General features: G+C 37.0%; 1 protein-coding gene across 1 annotated transcript in view; it reads left to right on the top strand.

Annotated features, from left to right (window-relative positions):
• NPAS3 (neuronal PAS domain protein 3) overlaps positions 1-14,523 on the top strand; it is a gene marked incomplete at its 5' end in the record, with an annotated part of 555,595 nt that overhangs the window by 494,294 nt on the left and 46,778 nt on the right. The window contains one exon of the mRNA XM_009290396.1: positions 2,365-2,483. Within this exon, the coding sequence (XP_009288671.1) occupies positions 2,365-2,483 (119 nt within the window). The remainder of the gene's footprint in view (positions 1-2,364; positions 2,484-14,523) is intronic.

Below are 14,523 nucleotides of genomic sequence, written 5' to 3' on the forward strand. Positions count from 1 at the left end.
CCCAGAAAACGTCAATGCCAAGCACACTGTACTAGATGTCAGATGTTTTCCTTTCTTTCATAAAACTGTGTATGAAAGAGAAATTTTAATTTCAGTTGGTTCGGAATGGTACATATGTATTACAGCCTGATCATTTTTCGAGCGTGAGGTATTGTGTGTTTAATTAACATTACTTCTGTGTGTTTAGGTAATTACCATTAGAACACATGAGGACATATTGTACTTATTGCCTGTGCTAGAGCATAATGTGCTGGACTACAACAACTACACTTGTTAAGCTGATTTTAGCATTTCTTCACACAGCAGGAAGCACCCATGCTGTGGTTTCTTAATGTACTCTTTAACTACTGCACTATAGAGTACTGTACAATAAAAATAATCATTAATTATGATCCTCATCTTACCAGTACTGCTGCTATCCCGGTGACCCTGGTCGCTGTTTCAGGGTTCCATTATGCTGCACCCTGAAACACTTATCTTTTCTTTCAGAGTTTTATTTCTTAGATGATATTGCTGAACAGAGCTGAATTTTTTGAGGACAGGTTTGTTGCATGGATTGTGATGGCTTCACATTTGTTCAGGTCTCCAAGGACCAGCACCAATAAATGTGAGAGAGACAACAGCAGAATGGCATACTTTCCCATTTCCACCAGGATGAAAAAAATACTCTAAATTAAGTCTAACCTTAAATGTATAATCTGTCCTTGGAAGCAAAAAAAAAAAAAGGATATAGCATCTTCAAGCTCTTGGCATCCCTTACGAGAAGAAATTGGTTCTAAGGGTCTCTGATCTTGTGTTTTAGTAAAATAGAACTGCACGGCTGACTGACAGTTCTGATCTAAAGCATTTACGTTTAAGTTTTGATCTCTCTGCTTTTGATTAAAACTAATGAGCTCATTTAATTCAAAATGGGAATCTCTGATAAGAGAAATAAGGTTGATGTGATTGGATTAGAGGGGCAAATTAAACTCTTAGATCAGAAGTTTGTGCTTATATAGTGTATTAAAAAGCTGTTGGCGTATTATGGCGTGTTAGATGATGAGAAAAATTTCATAGTAATTCATATTTAATCAGAAGAAATGAAAGTACTAAATATAACATGGCTCTGCTTTTCCCTCGAGTGATAAAGAGCTGTACATTTAAAATGCCATCAAATTCGTGCTCTCTAAAACAAAAAAATCTTAAGAGAGACACTAAAGAAAGAGGCACTGTTGTCAGTTATTTCATCACAATAGAGTTGAAATGTCACAAACACAAGACAACGTGACCACATTAAATCAAGGACAATTCGACATAATCCTTAGCTCACAAACAAGCGTTTGTGTTTCTGTTGACTGCATAAACAAATGCTTTTTAAATACTTGAATACTTTCTACTAGTAGTTTGGTCAGTTCTCCAAAACAATAGCAGAATAATTTCAAAATAACTTTTTTATTCAGTGTTAATTACTCATTGAAACTGAAAGTTAGTTAATCTCCAATAATGCTTGCTTATTGTAAGCTGCTCCAGAATTTTCCCATGAACAGTGTTTTGGGGAGAGTTTGGTTATCAGGGCTAAAAATAGCAATAATAAAAATTGTATACAGAATATCTCAGTGCTGACTGGTGTTATATCCACTATTTTATCATGGTTTATACTAAGTACTTATTTACTGTTTCAAGTGGTTGCAGTTAAAGGAGTGAGAAGCACAGGTGAGATCTATAGTTTCAAGAAGGAAATATCTCTTCAATTGGACTACAAAGGCATTTCATTAGTGACCAATTAGTCACCAATAATTAACAATGATGATGATGATGACAATAATAATAATATGTGTCATTTACTTGAGCATTTTTGCCTTCAGGCTACTCAGTGCTTTATTGATGATAATTAACCCTCACTAATGGGGAAACCAAGGCACTCAAACCCAGCAGTGACTCACCCTAGGTGTCACTGCAAGCAAGGAGTGGAGACCAGGGAGTAAAAGCTTGCAGAGTTTGCAGCCTCTTTCAGCAGACAGAATTGCTTCCTCAGTGAGACTTTGCCTTTCATGAAATACTCAAGAACTCCACTGTTTTTAAAACAATGCTATACCCTAACAAAATAACTCCAGTCGTAACAAAATTGTGCAAGAAAGAGTTAATGAGACAAATCTCTGTTAAAAATTCTATGGGAAAAATAACTTGAAAATGAGACTTACTGAGTATACATATATTTTTCAATTTTTTTTTTTGCGTTTTCTAAACGAGGTAAATTGATTACAACACTCTTAGCATCCATCAGTCATTTATTTTTAGTGAGTTCAAGGATTGCACCTGAAAAATAGCTTAGAGGGGATGTATAAATTCTAAATTATGTGTATATGTATTTTTTCTATTCCCTAGTGGAATCTACAAGCCCCAGTTTACTAACCACTGACAACACTCTAGAGCGCTCTTTTTTCATCCGAATGAAATCTACACTGACCAAGCGAGGAGTGCACATCAAATCGTCAGGATACAAGGTAAGGGTTGCACTGTAGCATGAAATATTGACATCTTTAAATTATGTTCATCCGTGTTCCAGGGACACATTAATAGACAGAGAAAGGAGCTATTTCACATTTGCATATGTTTCATTCCTTATGTTAAAGAACCATTAATACACTATTCCAGCCTGAGGTTTGGCTTTGGTACTACACCTCCATTAAATTGATCGTTATTACAATAAACACTGATGAGAACAGCATGATAGCCTTCAAAAGAGCAACACTTTCGGAGTAAAGGTATATTTTACCAAAGAAGGTGAGTCACAGTAACATCACTTTTCCATAGTGGAAAATTACTGCTCATTTTGTTAGACTGTTAGTTGTCTTTGGGTTATGTGTTTCCCAGAGAGGTAGGATTTCTTCATGCAGACAGTATGCCAGAGCTATTTAATTTCACTGCCGTTCTGGCTGAAGGAAACAACAAGCCACAACGAGTACTTTTCCACCATTTTTCTTTCATTGTCTGTCTGAGGGGCATCTGCTGCTGGGGATCATATTTGCTGGATTTCAGACTCTTTTAAGATATGAAAGTCTCTTGTTCCTTATCAGCAGTAATCTCATTTTTCTTCAGTCATATATCGCTCATAGTGCCTGTAGCTATCAGTGGCTTTGCAGTATACTAAAACTAGAAGGAATAGCACATTTTTAACATTGTCAACTTGTGGAATGAAATATGTCATCCATTAAGTATTATACAAGATAAAAGAGCGGTGCAAGAAAGTAAGTCTGAGAATGTGTGTGTATTTAAAGAAGTTGCTTGTCAATGTTCATTTAAAAACTTTCAAAAGCATTTTTTTCAGTTTTCAGAGGAAGATTTAGAGCAGCTTTGTAGTAAAATTCCCCAATTCACTTATCCCCCAAATTCTCTGTGAATATAACATTGCAGTAGTCTACCTGAGCAGTAAAAAACTGGTAGAAATGTCTTCTTTGCAAGCAAATGACTGGGAGTCCTTCTGTTGGATAGTTTCTGGGACAAGATGATTACAGCAGTTGCTAATGGAAGTTTAGGTCCAAATCAGTGGTTTCTTAAGGCACCAGAAGTTTTGATCTGTGTACTGCTTAATTGTCAAGACCTGAAAGAATGCACTCAGTACTTGTTCACGCTGACCGGTTGACAAGTTTCAGAAGGTATCAAGACCAGGAAGTACACTGGCAGTCTCAGGAGGAGGAAGGCAAATGAATGAATGAATGGGCAGGTCATTGAAGTTATACTAATTTTCATGATCAGGCATGATCCCTCCAGGCTAGGCCAAAGTTAGGTTGGCAGAGCACTTGCTTTGCTGGATATTTTCGCTGCAATAGTAATGGGAAAAGATAGACAATTTGTCTGTGGATTTTGTAGTCTGACATTTTTTGCCAGACGTAGGTGAGAACAAAAGGAAGACATGTGAGTGACTTTGTCGTTCTCTCTTCTTGGACTCCTGACAATCTAATGTTAGTCCAGCACCAGAATAGGACATATCTAGAATGGGCTGGCTTCACAAGGTGGGTTTTTTACTCGTTACAATACAGGTTTTGAAATTCACAGTAGACCCTTTACTCAAAAGAAAGACATAGTGATGTCTATCATATAAATACGATTTCATTTCTCTTTTAGACCTGCTGATGCCTCATGGAAACATTGAAAACCATAACTGAGATGTCACAGATAGAGCAGAATGAATTTTGAAAGATCAGATATAATTTTTTAGCCAGCTCTTCCTATACACAAAGAATGGTTAAAAAGAAAAAGTATGATGGTCAACAAAACTGTCTGTAAATAAAACATTTGCTTTTTTCCAAATTTTTCCATGAGGCATCAGCAAGTAAACAGTGTGCCAGTCCTAGGCATATGTAAATATAGAGGCGTAGTTCTTCTGCTTTTTGATGTTTTCGAGGATTTTGTAACTGACAGTGTTTGACTGAATTCAGCTGTGTCCAGCCATATGAATTGTACTTCGACAGTTTTTCAAAAGCATGGTTATTGGCACTCTATGTTCTATGGAAGGATAATTATCCACAGCCTCAGTGAGCCCCAGAAAAATTGTGTATTCATTTTAGAAGAGCTGGATCACGTGAATGTCTTTTTAACCGAGTGTTAAGAACTGCTTTGTTTAAACATCATTCTCAGTTGGTGTATTAGACAAGGATAATAAAACTCAACTGCTATAGTGAATGTCATTCACACTTTTAGGAATGTTACCAATTTATTCATTGATTTCTAAAAGTCCAGTGCCAGAACAAACTTAAGGCTTCTTGAATTTGTTCAGGTATATATTTTATTAAAATTAAGAAAGATTCATGAGCCTTATGGATGTACAGCTATAAGAAATTATCAAAGGGAAGAATAGTTACATAATATTGACAAAGCTCATGAGAATAGCTGGCTAAGTTCTGCATCAGAGGTCCCTGGAAGACCTCCAGCACTTACTCAGGAAACACTATGCCAGCTGGGGTCATGTGCAGCAGAGTTCCTGCGGGAAATCCTGGTGGAGCAGGCTGACTCAGGAGCTGCTGTCTCACACCTTCAGAATACAACAGAGCACTGAATTTTCCCTCTGCAAAAAGCAAGGACTCCTGACTAACAGCTTCCCTTGAGCTCTTGTGTCATTGTGGGTGGGTAACCCTCCTGAATCAGCATACAAACATTCATCAGGAGCAGTGTGCTGGGAACTCCGTACCCTATGTGAGTCAGGTTTTAGCTCTGTCAAAGGTACTCAGCCCCCCATGGATTCAACCCTCCAGCAGTGACAAAATTTTTCATCTTTGTGAAGTGGTTGTGTCTTTTTCGAAACTCTTACTGAGCTCAGAACCACATCTCCATATATTCCCTGCTTTGCGGACTGCTGATGAATGGTTTCTTTAGATAGCAAATGATCGAGGTGGTCCACAAGATGCTTAGCCAATTTTCAGAATGAGTGATCCCTGCCTCAGGAAAATCACATAAAATTGAAAACAGTCAGAGAATGAGATTGATTAATCATTTGGGTTGATCTAGTCAGGACTAATTTTCTGTCAAAAGAAATGTTGGAACAAAACCCGCGCTGGTAGACTTACACATATGTATACCTCAAAGAGACCCTGTTCCAGACCATTCTGACATGAGATGAACTGTGTTTTTAGTCCCTTCCTGGGCTGATTTAATTAGTCCTGAATTATACGTAAAGATGGAGGTAATGGCCTTTTTTCCATGAATGATATTACCTTAAAAGTCTGAAATGGGAAGGTGGTTACATGATTAATCCTACCTCTCTCCTTCCCTTTCATTGTTTCCCAGCTCCCTCCTTGAATCTGATTTTCCCTATTCATAATTTTCTTAGGCTCAGAGCTTGTAGGAAAAGAGTGTACATACAGTGCTAGGGAACTATTCTGTTTTCAGTGAGTAAATCTACAATCTTAAAAAAAAAAAGTCAAATAAAATGTAGTTAGCTGATAAAAAACATTGAAAACAAATAAAAAGAAAAAAATTATAATTCCATTCACTGAAAAACTCAGAATGTATTACTATTACAGCTGTTGTCTAAGACACATGATGCAGACACTTACTGTTTTTTTTGCTGAAAATGTATCACATCTTCCTTTTTTCATTTTTCTTTCACCAATAAAAGATAGTTTTGTATTTCATTTGGATTTTTGTTGTCTCCATTTTATCTCCCTTTCCATATGTTTTCCTTCATTTGAGGGTCACAATTCTGTCCACTTAACAGTTATCCCACTTTCAATGTTTCTGTTGTCCTACTTTTTCAGACACGTCAAAGCGAATTTTAATTGAAAACTACTTTGTTCAAGTCCAGTGATACATTTCCTACTACCCTGTAGTATCCTATTATTGTTTTGTCACGTTTACTTTCATGTCAGATTGTGCTAGGATTTTCTTTGTTCAAACCTTTAGGGCCTGATACTGGTCTCTTGAACAAAGCATAATTAATGGGATAAAGAAGTAGTCAAAGTATTGAACATCATCAGAGCCAGTAGTTGCCAGTAGTCTCCAGTTCTTCAGCTCATCAGATGTGTTAGTATATATCCATACGTATTCCTCTACTGTTTTATGGAGTAGCCCTCTCATGATAAGCTATTACAGAGGTGGATAAGCAAACATGAGGAGATTCCCTTGTACTTTTACTGTCACTGTGGCAATCTCTGAATTTGGTATAGCCAACATCTATTGCCTCTCCATCTCCCAAGAAGCTGGCAATCAACCTTCTTGGCAATCCATCAGCAGAGTCAAGGGCATCTTAAAAATCCTTCAGGCTGTACCTTCCTACTTGGAGTGGTACTTTCTATCTGCTGTGCTACCTAGATGCCTGCTTTGGCTCATTCAGCGTCAACAAGAAACAGTCTCCATGTTATTAAAATATCAAAGTCATTGAGGTCACAAGGCAATGAGTCTACTGCAGGCTCTTCAGTGACTGGAAGTAAATATAGCAGCTATCATGCGCTGAGCAAAATCTTACTTACAACCTTAGACTTCTGAGCCTGTATTCTTGAGAAAAGAAATATTTGCTAGGTTACTCAGCTACTTCTGCCTTGAAGTGAGGCCTTGGTGTCTTTGAAAAGTGCCTTGGGATTATGGAAAAGCACATACATAGTCTTTGGAGGTGAATGAAATGGACTTTGTTTCAGCTATTTGTATATGACTTTCAGGAGTTCTAAAGTCCTTTAATATGGCACAGAAGTGTTAGCACTGGACACAAGTGTAAGACCTGCATTGCTGCTTTACTGAATCACAGCTCTTATCAATGCCAGGAGCAGGTATTTACACCTGTTTTTCTCTCTGGTGTTCTTCACGTGCAAAAGAATTGTGGAAAGTAAGCATGCTTAAACAAACTGACCAAATTGCAATGAAGGGAGCAAAGTTAACTTCATTATTTATTAAATCACAGAGAACTGTTAAACCTAACAACATAATTTGAAGTACCAGTGGACATACTGCATAAAAATAAGTAAATTGCTATATAAAAAAATTGGTTTAGCAAGTTTAGTTTAGAAATTTTGATGTTTTGTTGCACAGCTAATATCTGCATTTCAGTAATGGAGGATTCAAATTTGGTTAGCTATGCCTCACACATCAGTTGCTGTATATCAAAATATTTTAAATAATATTTAAAACTCCATATAAGTGTTTTCACAAATCAGTCTTTGTAGTATACATTAATTCATCCTTTTGTTTTGTGCAATGGTATCTTTCTACCAACTTGTTTAAACATTTTCTGAGACTGTGTTCTTAGATTTTGCATTTAAAAGCATAGTTAGAATTCTTTGAATGACAATTTTGAAGATGGAAATCCAAATTTCTTGTTGAAATTTTATGTCCGTCACAGTTCTATTATCAGCCTTTTTCACACTATTCCTGCCTTTATTCACAATTTAAAATTAATATTTTTTATTATTTCTTTTTTTAGAAGAACTTGAAGAGTTGGGCAAGATTTGTAAATCTCAGTTGTGCACTTGAAGTAAGTGCAGTTTTTGGCAGAATTTAGATTTGTTAATCCAAGAGGGCAAGAGAGCCAAAAACTCTGTTAAAGAAAGTTATGCCATTGCACCTGCCTTGTGATACCGTTCTCTTGATTCAGTCCAAAATTGAAATGATTGTTTCCCATCTAAGTGAAAGATTCACCTGGAATTCCAAAATAATTTTAAGGACCCAATATATCATGGGCTTGTTAAGAACACAGCAGAAGTCCACCTTCCATTTCAGGGGAATAGGAAGGAAGAAGAAAGAGAAGGCAGCTGGTTTTTTGCATAATAGTCTAATTATTAGTTCATTTCTCAGATGTGGGCTATGTTAGAGTCAGATTTAATTCCCTCCTCAGCCTGAGGGAATTCACATATCCCACTTTCCAGCTTGGCCTAAATTCTTTTCTCCTCTTCTAATATTTTCCCCCATTGAAATCTTTTCTGTCAAGCATTTTACTCTGTCCCAGAAAGGTATCCTGACCTTTCTCTGTAGGAAGAAAGCAAGCTGCAGAATTTAGTATTTCATCACATGGCTACTGCCACACCTCCTTAATTGAGTGAAGAAGGAATAAGAAACCAACATCAGGAAGCATTATGTGAAGAGTTTTCTAAATGTCAGCACATGCATTCCCCAGACTTTTCAGCACTGGGAAGACTTAAAGGTAATTTGTCAGAGAGAAAGAACTGATCGAGAATTCACCCATGTAAATCGATGACCTTTTAGTCAAAAGGAAGTCTCTTAGCTAGTAAAGATGCAGCATTACTTATAAAAGAACAAAATACTAATAGGCCAATCTGAGTCTTATGAAGTATCTACTTGTAGATATAAAGATACGGTTCAAGAAAAGATGGTCTGCAACAGGATTAAGAAGACTAGAGTTCATTTTATGCCTTGCTATAGAGCTGTGAGATTCTATTAGGAGAGCTGTCTGGAAAAGCTTGGTTCACACTCAGCATCTAAATACATTAACCAATTTTTTAAAAGTGTTCAGCAGCTACTAACTCCACCTTCTCAAAAAACATTTTCAGGGCTGAGCATCTTTTAAACGTGATTTATAGCACTGTTCTACATCTGGAGACGTGTATGTATGTTAGGCCTTCATTATTGCAGTAGCACTAATGAAACTAACCAGTTAGTATTATATAAAATGCCTTTTTAATAGCAGTCTTCTTTAAAAGAAAGATTCAAGCTTTGATCAGTCCTCACGATGACTGCAGCTGTAGTATTCCTGATACCTGTATCAGGATGTGTTTCTCCTCAAATATTGTCTTAAATGTTCATATGGCTTCAGAGTTGTGATTTTGTTGCAGTGTGTTCCAAACTGTGTAAATGGGAGATCATAAACTGGATTCTGAAAGGGAAGAAAACATAAAATTGAGCAAACAGATTACGTTCTGGGAGATGTTCTATTTCCATAAATTCTGTTATTGAAGAATAAGTGATATAAAAAGATAATATTATCACCAAATTAGCAGCAATTGCCTTTGATTCTGATCTTTAGGCAGTATAATTCCAAAGCTAACTTTCTTAAAAGTCAGTGGATATAACAGTGAAAGAAAACTGTGAGATCGAGATTTACTCTGATACATAATAAAATATTCAAAATGGACAGAGATCAGCTCCAAGCCAAATCTGGTATTCTTTCAAGAACCAAGTTTTATTGGGTCATAGAGATACAAAATGTTTGTTGCACTTTCAAAAGCAGCACTAATTATCTAGATGTGTGAACTAATAGCACAGTGTGAGACCCACTGCAGTGTTAATAAACAGAGACCAGCGAGTGGGATGAGAACAGTGAGATCTCACCAGAGTGGGAACCAGAAAATACCTCCTATTACATGCTGGGAGAAAGGTATCATGCTCCCAGGTGGGAATGCCTACTGAAAAAGAGAGGTCTTCAGTCCACAGAGTTTTCTTAAGTTATCCACCAATGTTGTCTGCCACTGCTTATTGTTAATGATTGGGAATATGCCTTATGTAGGAGCAAAGAAAACCACACAGTGCTCTGTGAAGAATCACCAGCCAGAATTTGCTCTAGGACAGACAGATGCTACTGCCAACATTGCCGCTCCACTTGGCTGTTTTGTAACTGCTGCCAGCGGGTATTTTGGCCCACCTCCTTTTCGTAATGTAAACATTGTATTAGATGTGCAAATGCAGACACTAATAGCTTTTTTAATTATCTCTACCACTTCCAACAGTTCAAAGTTTTTGTCCATTCTATCTATAGATAGTATAATCCATTCTATTCTATCCTGCAGATACTTCCAGAAGCAGTATCATCTTTCCACTGGCAAAACTTTATTGAGGGTGAAACAGTCGATGAAATTCAGAACTAAGATGAAACTGAATGGAGGGGTCTTAAACTTGCGTTTCGTGATTTTTGCGTTCAAGAAAATCTGTTTCTCATTGTGTTTCTCATTGTTGCACATTGTCTTGATCTGGTAACATGAGATCAATAGCTGTTGAATAGAAAATATGTCTTGAATTGATAGTCATAAGGGTATAATCCTGACATCTTATGCAAACACATATGTGTATTTAGCTTTTGTAGAACAGTGATGTGTCAACTAGAGGGAGAAGTCAATATTTTTGCAAGAGAGTATTTTTCACTGTTGCCTCTGCAAGTAAATATTTTCTTGAAGAATTGCATGAAAATTCTAAACAAAAATATCTTCTAGGAATAAAGTTGTTCCACAAATGTAGAACCTGCACTCAGACATTATTTTCATTACACTGTGATCTGTCACAGGCAGATGTATTAGTGGGCAAGCAGAAGTTCCTTGTGGATGTATCATTCATGTGTAAGCAACACAGACACCAAGAAAAAGCATAGTTGTTGCATGCAAGGAGGTAAAGCTGGGGGTTACCTGTGGAGAGCCTGTCTCCACACTCACTCCATAAAGGAAAACCCACCTTGCATGTTCCCTTGAACAGCTAAGGTTGTACAGCACATTTTACATACCAGCTACATAACAAACATAACATACCATAACAAATTTTTACAATCACATGTTCTTTGAAATTTAAAAACAGTAGAGAAAATCTTTTACAAACAGCTGGAAATATTTTAAAAGCTATTTAAATATTGTCATTATGAATTACTTCCCTGTAATTTTTCCTTCATCATTAATTCTTGTATTCAATACATGCTGAAATGTTAGCTGCCTACAGTTCGTAAGGATCAGGCTGTTCCTTTGTCCTGGTAAAGCTGAATCCTTTTAAAAGTTCCTTTTTTTCCTGCTCCCTACTTTTCATATCTTCTTAGTGATATAATAACTGCATTAATTTATTTGCATTGTGCAACAATGAGATAAACACTGAATTATGATTTCACCTCATCATGAACTTGGAAAAGCATCTTTACTTCTCATTTATTTTTCAACCCATAATTCCCACGTGGTTTTTAAAGTTTCTTTTACTTTTTGTGCAGGTTCTTACCTGTGCAAAGCATTATGTTTTATTGGCTTTTTCCTGTTGCTTATAATGTCATTTATATTAATGAATGTATTTTTGCAACCCTCCTCTGAGGCTGGAAAGTGCTGACATACCAAGAGATCAAGTAACTTGCCAAAGATAACAATGGCTGTTTGTGTCAGAGCCAACTGTGATTACATGCTGTACTTCATCCTCAGCCTTTCTTCCTAGAGCATGAATATTGTCAAATCATCTCTGTGTTCCAGCACATCACACTTCATTTTCTCAGGCTGGTACTTCCTTTGTTTTGATGGTTGCCCTGAATAGGCAAAATGAGATGCCAAATAAAAAAAGTACTCAGATCAGATAGTGTGAAGTTTAGCAGAACTTTCACAGAAAACCCAGGAAAAGGTGAACTCCTGCTCTCAACTGGGCTACGACTGGCTGTAGAACAGCTACTCCAAAATCCTTTTCCTCGACAAGAAAAAGAAGCAAGGTACCAGCAGAAAAACACATTTTCCTGCCCTTTGGATTAGCCCAGGGGACCTCCCTCAGGCTGTTGTTCCTGCCACCTTGTTGTGGGAGAGGAGCGGGGCTGGTGGCATCCACCTTCTGGGCCGGCAGCTGGCTTGGCTCCTTGCAAACTTTGCCTTTCTTATTTCAAAACAAACAAATTTTATATACAGACTTTTTTTTTTCAATTTGATTAATATTTTTTTATATTCACCGTAGACTCCTCCACCCTAAAGACCTCCAAGCTTTATCAACTAGTGTGAAGCAATACATGTAATAGTAGGAAATCATTATGCGCTGTAGCTCTTTATATTTGGACCAAAGTGAAAATATTAGCAAATCAAAATGCCCCATTCACTCATGCAGATAGCACCAACGTGCAGCTGCTCTTCACTGACTTTCTACATGAATAGGCAGTTGCATAAGGTTCAAGGCCCATCATTTACTCAAAACCAAATTTTTTAGTATAATTTGCTGTCATATGAAGCAAGGTTTCTCTGTACCTGCTCATTTGACAGAATGGGAGAACAAAGGCACAGAGCATTTCTGTGATGTGTCCATCACCAGTATGCCATACATGAAGCCAGTAGTCAAACAAGGGCCATCGCATGAGGCTTTCGTTCCCTGTAGCTGTTGACTTAATCTGGTGCAATGACTTCTGGATAGTGATCTGAACACTGATTTGCTGTTTTTACCTTCTAAGAACAGAAAATTGATCATGAGTGTTTCAGGCTATGTTCCCCAGAAAGAGTTCCTATAGCATAAATGTCCTTTTTCTCTATTGTCCAGAGTGCATACACACAACTATATAACCAAATAAGCTATTATGCTTCTGTTTCTAAATGTTTAAGCATGCCTCTTGATTTGTCTGTTTAAAGTACTGATACTAGCTGAAGAATGGCATTTGGTTGAGCCCATCTGCTTTACCCTATGGAGAAGGCAGGATATAGATGTTTGGTGGGAAGAGTTTCAGTTTCTCCTTTTTACAGCATCATTAGGAAGTCGTCGTTCTAATAATAATAATTCCCATTTGACATCATGGAGGTAAAAAGAAATCACTGCTGACATCAAAAATGAGGTGATATTTCAGCAGTATTATTTCACTGAAGATAAAATTGAAGTCTTTATTACTCCCTGTGCTTTTAAAGAAAGCTGAGCAAGGCTTATACTGACCCTGGAGCTTATATACCTTAATGCATCTATAACCAGTATGAAATAAGAAATTTTAATTGTTACTGCTATATTTTTTGGCTGTCCCTCCTTAGAACCAAGAATTTTGTGCCTACTTAAAGGAAAATAATCAGTATCTGAGAATAAGCTTGGGAGAGTACAATTATCTTGATTTTCTTCATTATTTAAAATTCATGCAAAAGACCCCAAACAAATGAAAACACTAAGTATATTACAAGAAGTGGTAATTTTCTTACAAACTTCATATTGGAGCCTTTACTGGGTATCCATACAGATCGTGTAAAGAGGTCTGAGCTCTGAAGAGGTTACCCTGAAGAGGGTTACAAGTTTTATTTCACTTTTTATGGATAGGTATTTTATTCTCTCTGAACTTCTTGTGCGCATTGCTGTGTGAATTGCTTGCCATTAAAAGGACACAGCCAAGGTCTGTTTCATCAGTTGTAAACAATATGTTTTCCTCTTTTGTTTGTGATAGCACATTAGAAGCTCCCATTCCCTTTTCCTTTGTACAGACTTATTCAGCTATAATTCTAGTCTTTGTATATTTTTCTATCCTAAACCAAACAATATAGCACATCAGTGACTCTATCCAAATATACTTGGAAAAGAGTGTATCTGCCTAAGTTTGGCAGTATTTCCTAAATTTGAGATCTATTCTTGGTCTACTGCTGTTCTATTTTTTTTTTTTTTAATTTAGGGGACATACGAAGAGTAATATAGACTGAAAATGAACTGCTGTCAGTTCTTGCGATCCTTCACATTGTTGTATTGTTATAAAGACTATGTTGGTTAGGTAAGTCAACCACTAGACCTAGCACTGTGTTTAAGAGATACCTAAATGCAGAGCCCTGTTTTAATTAGCTCACAGGGTGCCACTGACCCCAGTCTGGCTCTCCCACAGTCACATGCCCAGGGTTAGGAACGGGGCGGTGGACACAGTTTTTCCCGAGGAAGCAAGGAGCTGATTCACAGTACACAAACATGCAATATGGGTTGTTTTCAGTCACTTTATAGTCATATGCATTCATAAATTTTGATATGGTTGTAAGATGCAGACTTTGATGGTACAAAACTCACAGAAGAGCTTTAGATCACTGGAGCAACCACAGACAAAGTTTATGTTGACAATTTATCAGCTCTTCTCCGTCAAGGAAAATTGTTTTTTAGTGCCTGCCTATTAGCAATCACATGCATATTATGAAATTGAATTTTGGGGAGGACAGCCTGCCATCTGTCTTTTCTGTATTTTTTTCACAATGCATCATGCTAACGTTAAAACTTTCTGTGCTTCAAAATGGTGTAAAATATGAGATGTCTATAATACAGACACTTGGAAAGAAAAATAGACTCGGTAGAAATGTAGATCTTTATAAACTTTATAAACAGGCAACTACTGATGCTATGCTTTATGTTTTAGCTTCAGGTGCCCTCCACATTTTCCACACACCATAGTGCCCA

This window comes from Aptenodytes forsteri, unplaced genomic scaffold (assembly GCF_000699145.1).
Source record: "Aptenodytes forsteri isolate BGI_AS27 unplaced genomic scaffold, ASM69914v1 Scaffold108, whole genome shotgun sequence".
In the NCBI taxonomy this organism is placed as follows: Eukaryota; Metazoa; Chordata; class Aves; order Sphenisciformes; family Spheniscidae; genus Aptenodytes; species Aptenodytes forsteri.